Raw genomic sequence first — 6000 nt, 5'->3', positions numbered from 1 at the left:
AGCTCACAAGAAGTGGAAACTTGGACAGATGACTAGGGAGGAGTATAAAGATATTGCTCAAGCATGCAGCACAATTAGAGTTGCAGCTAGTAAGGGATATGAAGGGTAACGAGGGGTTTCTACAGGTATGTTAGCAACAAGAAGGTCAGGGGAAGTGTGGGCCCCTTACTGAATGGGGGAGGCGACCTAATGATAGATGATGAGGTGGAAAAAACTGAAGTACTCAATCCTTTTTTTGTCTCGGTCTTCACAGACAAGATCAGCTCCCAGACTGCTGCAATGGACAGCACAGTATGGGGAGGAGGAGGTGAGCAACCCTCAGTGGTGAAAGAACAGGTTAAGGACTATTTAGAAAAGCTGGGCAATGGAAAATAATTAGGGGGCTGGGGCACATGACTTATGAGGAGAGGCTGAGGGAACTGGGCTTTAGTCTACAGAAGAGAAGAGTGAGGGGGGGGATTTGATAGCAGCCTTTAACTACCTGAAGGGGGGTCCAAGGGGGATGGAGCTCTGCTGTTCTCAATGGTGGCAGATGACAGAACAAGGAGTAATGGTCTCAAGTTACAGTAGGGGGAGGTCTAGGTTGGATAGCAGGAAAAACTTTTTCATTAGGGTGGTGAAGCACTGGAATAGGTTATCTAGGGAAGTGGTGGAATCGTCTTCCTTGGAGATTTTTAAGGCGTGATTTGACACAGCTGTGACTGGGATGATTTAGTTGGGGTTGGTCCTGCTTTGAGCAGGGGGTTGGACTAGATGACCTCCTGAGATTTCTTCCAACCCCAATCTTCTATGAATATTCCAAAAGAGAAGTTTTAGGTAATGTACAAACGAATCTTGCAGCAAACAGGTTTTATACACTTTGCACAGCGTCAGTTCCTAGAAGCAAAAGAACTCTTCAGAAGCGACTGACTTGATGTCTGGGAGCTGATCACTCTCTCTACTCCATCCTTTTGCCTGCTTCCTCTTCATTCATATGGTCTCATCAGCCTCTTTACAAGTACGCTGATTTAAACCAGCTGGCCTAAGGGGATCAGCAGAAGATGACTAAGTGCAAACCATTTCTCCTGAGTTATTTGAATGAAGGCCACAGCACTGAAGTTGCAAATGGCTACAAGGAAGACATTGCTACAGCTGTGCTCAAGCTATATGCAGAGGCTAATTATGAAAGCCTTCTGGATCTACTGGTCTCAGAATTTCTGTCTTCTGACAGATTGTGTTTCTCCAGCCAAGTAGCACTAAGGATTTTGCGCTTAGACTCCTTATCAGTACACTGGTCAGGATGCTGCAGCACTTCAGTTATGGGTTAAAATAGTTTAATGGAGACATTCAAGATTCTACACATTTAGACCTTTATGAGTATAAAATAGAATTCCTTACCTTCTGCTCAAACCAAGCACTAGTGTGGAAGGCTGGTGAATGAGTTTTACAGAAAAGTGAGGAGCTTGGAGTACAAATTTTTATGAAAATGCCTTTGGAAGAACAAGGAAATAGCTTTAATCCAGATGTCATGATATACCTTAACCTAGGGGTTGGCAACCTTTCAGAAGTGGTGTGCCAAGTCTTCATTTATTCACTCTAATTTAAGGTTTTGCGTGCCGGTCATACATTTTAATGTTTTTTAGAAGGTTTCTCTCTACAAGTCTATATATAATATAACAAACTAGTGTTGTATTGAAAATAAACAACATTTTGAAAACCTTTAAGAAGCTTCATTTACAATTAAATTAAAATGCTGATCTTATGCCACTGACCCGCTCAGCCTGCTGCTGGTCTGGGGTTCTGTTCACCTAGGCTGGCAGTGGGTTGAGTGGGGCCTGCAGCTGGGACCCCAGCTGGGAAGGGTCTGGCAGCCAGAACCCCAGATGGGCAGCAGGCTGCCAGCAACAGGGACCCCAGACTGGCTGTGGACTGAGCGGCTCAGGGGTTCCATCGTCCGGCTCCTGCCAGCCGGGATCTCGGCTGCTGGATGTGCTCAGCCCGCTGCCGGCCTGGGGTCCCGGCCCTGTCCCCATACAGCGGGTACCTACCTTCTCCCTGGTTCTGGCCCATTCTCTTCCTCTCTGCACTGAGATGAGCGTGGGAGTACATTGAGCACAGGGCTGGGGGTGAAGGGTTTGGCCAGGAGCTAGAATGAAGGAAGGGACTCAGGGTTGGGGCAGGAGGTTCAGGTGTGGGGCACTTACCTGGGCAGCTCCCATTTGATGTGAGGGATGCAGATGGGAATGTGACTTCCATTTGGTGCTCAGGGTGGGGGTGGGAATGGGAATGTGTGGGGGTGCATGGGATGTGGGGGGCTGGGGATGTGGAAGGTGCAAGAGTCAGGGCAGAGGGCTGGGGGCATGTGAGAGGGTGCAGGTGTCAGGGTAGGGAGGCTAGGTATGTGTGGGGGTTGCCAGAGTCAGGGCTGGGGTCATGGGGGGTGAAGGAGTCAACACAGGGCGGGGAGGTACAGGGCTCAGGGCAGGGGCCTGAGGGAGGTGTGGGGGTGCAGGGCTCAGGGCAGAGGACTAGGGGCGGGGGGTGGGGTTAGGATTTAGGGCAGAGGGCTGGGTGACTGTCCCCCACCGAACCTCCAATGCCCCACTGCTCCTTGTCCCGACTACCCCCTCTTGGGACCCCACCCCCTATCTAAGCCTCCCTGCCCCTTGTCCCCGACTGCCCCCCTAGGATCTTACCCCCTACCTGTCCTCTGACTTCCCCAACCCTTATCCAACCCCCCCCCACACCCAGACAGACCCCCTGGACTCCCATGCCTATCTAAGCACTCCCCATCCCCTGACAGGACCCCCAGAACTCTGGACCCATACAACCCCTTTCCCCCCCCCGCTCCCTGCCTGCCCCAACCCCTCTCCACACCACTGCCTCCTGACAGCCCCCCCCCCAGAACTCCTGACTCATTCAACCCCCCCAGGTCCTTGTCCCCTGACCACCCTGTCCAGAGACCCGTCCTTGCTCCCTGTCCTCTGACTGCCCTGACCCCTATCCACCCCCCCAAACAGACCCCAGGACTCCCATGTCCCATCCAACCCCCCCTGCTCCCTCCAGAGACCCCCACCCCTAACCACTCCCCTCCTGGATCCCACCCACTCCCAATCCAACCCACTGCTCCCTGTCCCTTGACTGCCCCCCCCGGTCCCCTTACCATGAGGCTCCCTGCTCACCTGGAGCCCTGCCGCCACCGTGCAGCCCCGCCCCGCCCCTCAGAGTGATGTGCGTGCAACAGCAGGGCTCCGGATGAGCAGGGAGCATCTTTACCTCTCCACGGAGCCCAACGCTGCCCCGCAGGAGCGCGCAGCCCCAGCCCCTAGAGCGCTGCGCGTGCCCTGGCAGGGCTCTGTGGGAAGGCGGGGGAGGTGCCGGCAGCTTGCTGCGCTTGGCCAGTGCTCCGGCCTGGGACTGCGGACCCCACGGCTTGCCGCATCGGCAGGATTTTTAATGGCATGTGGGGTCCCAGCAGGCAGCCGCGTGCCATTACAAATTGGCTCGTGTGCCATCGGTTGCCGACCCCTGCCTTAACCAATACCCTACGTCATTTGTTAAATAGCTGGAGTATACTTAGTCTTAGATAGAAAAATAGAGAACAAAAAGTACCATACCCACTTAGCTGCGTTGTATTTGGAAGCAGTGCTTCAGCCAAGATCTGTAACTACAGACAATTGTGTGGAACAGACCGAAACACAGACTCAGTTACACAGTCTTCTTCAGAAATCTGATGTTTATAGGATTCATTTTATTTTAGATAAAATCAGGGGGACAGATCTTCATATGGAAAGGGCAATACTATATGGGGAAACTGCAGGAATGTGACAGCACTTGAACGTGCTTCAGGAAGTTGTTATACAGGATCTGTTCATACTCTAAGTTCAAAAAGGGGCTTGTATTCCTCCTTCCAGCTGACCTTGTCCGTCTCAACGAAAGCTTCCATTGTAGTCAATAGGCAAAACAGTTTCAAGAGTAGCCTTGGAAATGAAAGTTGAGCCCATGTTGCTGGAGGAGCGTGAAGCCTTGCAGAACCCATGTTTCATTCTGTATGTGCAGCTACAGTACAAGTAGGTGCCTATTATGAGAGGCTCACGTCTGGTTCTGCTTCCTCATCCGCAGGTAGTGGAGTTATAGTGACCCTGTCCTGGAATTAAAGGTGAGCAGGAATTGCTTGTAATTAGCTTAGGCCCCATCTAATGAAGTGTATGACTGTTCCCTGCCAGCCAGCTCAAAGGGGAGGAAAATGTAATAGTCATGGGGTGAAGGACATCAAGCAGCACTGATGGTTGTGGTGTCTACTACCACCTCCTGCTCTGTTCTAAAGAGGAGGGTTTGAGGAGTTCACAGCTGCCATCCGGCCAGCAGGCAGTGAGGGGTCTTGTGCAACTTTCCACCATTGTTGTTGGCTGCCGTATTGCTGCATAGGGCCAAAGCTGATAAGCTGCTCAACTTTACTCCTGGGGAAATTCTGCACCATTGCACATGCACAGAATTTGTCTGCTGCAGATTTCTTAGCTTCCCTACACAAAAGTGACTTTCTGCTGCAGCAGCAAAGGGAAGCCACAAGAGTGGTCATACGGCCCTTCCCAGCAGTATGTGTTGGGTGCCTGGGGCAGCCATAAGAGAGGTAAATCACTCTAGGGCAGGGGGCGGGCCTGGAGAAGACCTGGTTGGTGGCTTCTGTGCTGCCCTGGGCTCAGGTGCTAGTCCTGGCTGGGCTGGGGAGGAGGGGACTTCCACTTTCCCTGCATGGCATTGGGGCGGCATCAGATCCACCCCCAGATTTCTCCCTTGGCTGTAGGAAGCTCTGAAAACTCCCCTCACCCCCACTGCTTCCATTGCTCCTCAGCTGCAGGAGGAGGGATCCCTGTACAGGGATCTGCTCTGCCCCACCCCTGTGCATCAACCCCCTCATCCCCAGACCCTCCCGACGAGCTGCACCCAGAACTGCCCCGGACGAGCCCCACTCCCCTTGCACCTGGACCACCCTGACAGGCTACCTGCACCTGGATCCCGAGTCTCAACCAGCTGCACATAGATTCCCCCCCCCCTGCTGAGCTCTGTCCCCCACCCAAGTCCAGACCTCCTCCACTGAGCCCCAACTGCCTTCACCTGGACCCCCTTGCAGAGTTCCATTACCATGACATCTGGAACCCCCCTCAACATGCACCTGTGAATCCAGCTCCCCTGAACCCAGCTTGCCCCACACTAATCCCCTCCACACTTGGAGCCTGCCTGGCCACACCTGGTGCACCTGGCAGGGATGGGCAGGGCCCTGGGGTGTTTCTGGGGCAGGTCTGGTCCTTGTGCTGGGGCAGGGTTGGGTGCAGCCTCACTGCTGAGTCGGGGGGGGCAGGGGCAGGGGTAGCTGCACAGTGAACTCACAGCGTGAGCAATTTCTAGTCCTGCAGGGATGAAAAAGGCCAAAGAACTGGCGGGTGTCAGATTACCTGCAACTGTAATGCGATGGGAGCTGGCATTGTTGGGCAGGGGGGTGGGGGGGCACTTAGAGTGGCAGTTCTCAGTCATTCATCTCTCTCCTCCCCATCACCCTCCTAGTCAGTCGTCTCTGACTGATGCTCAAGCTGTAAAGGCAGCAGCTGGATAAAGAAGCAAAGCCTCTAGTGGCCCTTCACTTAACCCCAGCCCCAAGCCCAGGCAGTGAGCTGCAGTTCCTTACATCTCTAAACGTGATGTTGTCAAAGCCTTGGCTGGCGGCCCTCTCCTCTGGCATCCTGCCCGCTGCCACCCTCCTCTTCAGCCAGCAGCACATGCTCCAAGCTAGTAGGAGCAGGAAGACAGTGGCCAGGAAAATGCCAATCACGACTGCTGCCACAGCGCCTTTGGCAAGTTTCCCACCTGCAAGCAGAAGCGAGTGCTGAGCACAGTGGAAGATGCTGTGCTGGGCCAGGCCCCTGCACCATCGCCACCAGTGAGGTGAGCTAGGCCCCAGCACCTGGTTTCAGGGGATCAATCTGCAACATGGGGTCCATGCTACGCATCTCCCCCACCCACCTA

The 6000-nt window shown here is 53.9% G+C and overlaps 1 protein-coding gene and 1 pseudogene across 1 annotated transcript in view; one reads left to right on the top strand and one right to left on the bottom strand.

Annotated features, from left to right (window-relative positions):
- Positions 1–789: 789 nt before the first annotated feature.
- On the top strand, positions 790–1586 carry LOC115636182 (annotated as a pseudogene).
- Positions 1587–3198: 1612 nt separating this feature from the next.
- Positions 3199–6000, bottom strand: part of MAMDC4 (MAM domain containing 4) — a 60972-nt gene continuing 58170 nt past the window's right edge. Inside the window, exons 28-29 of the mRNA XM_030535979.1 lie at positions 5663–5841; positions 3199–4126 (exon numbers count right to left, since the gene is read on the bottom strand). Of these exons, the coding sequence (XP_030391839.1) occupies positions 4061–4126; positions 5663–5841 (245 nt within the window). The 3' untranslated portion in view covers positions 3199–4060. The remainder of the gene's footprint in view (positions 4127–5662; positions 5842–6000) is intronic.

Source organism: Gopherus evgoodei, chromosome 16, assembly GCF_007399415.2.
Source record: "Gopherus evgoodei ecotype Sinaloan lineage chromosome 16, rGopEvg1_v1.p, whole genome shotgun sequence".
Lineage (NCBI taxonomy): Eukaryota > Metazoa > Chordata > Testudines > Testudinidae > Gopherus > Gopherus evgoodei.
This window is presented reverse-complemented; position numbering and strand designations above follow the sequence as displayed.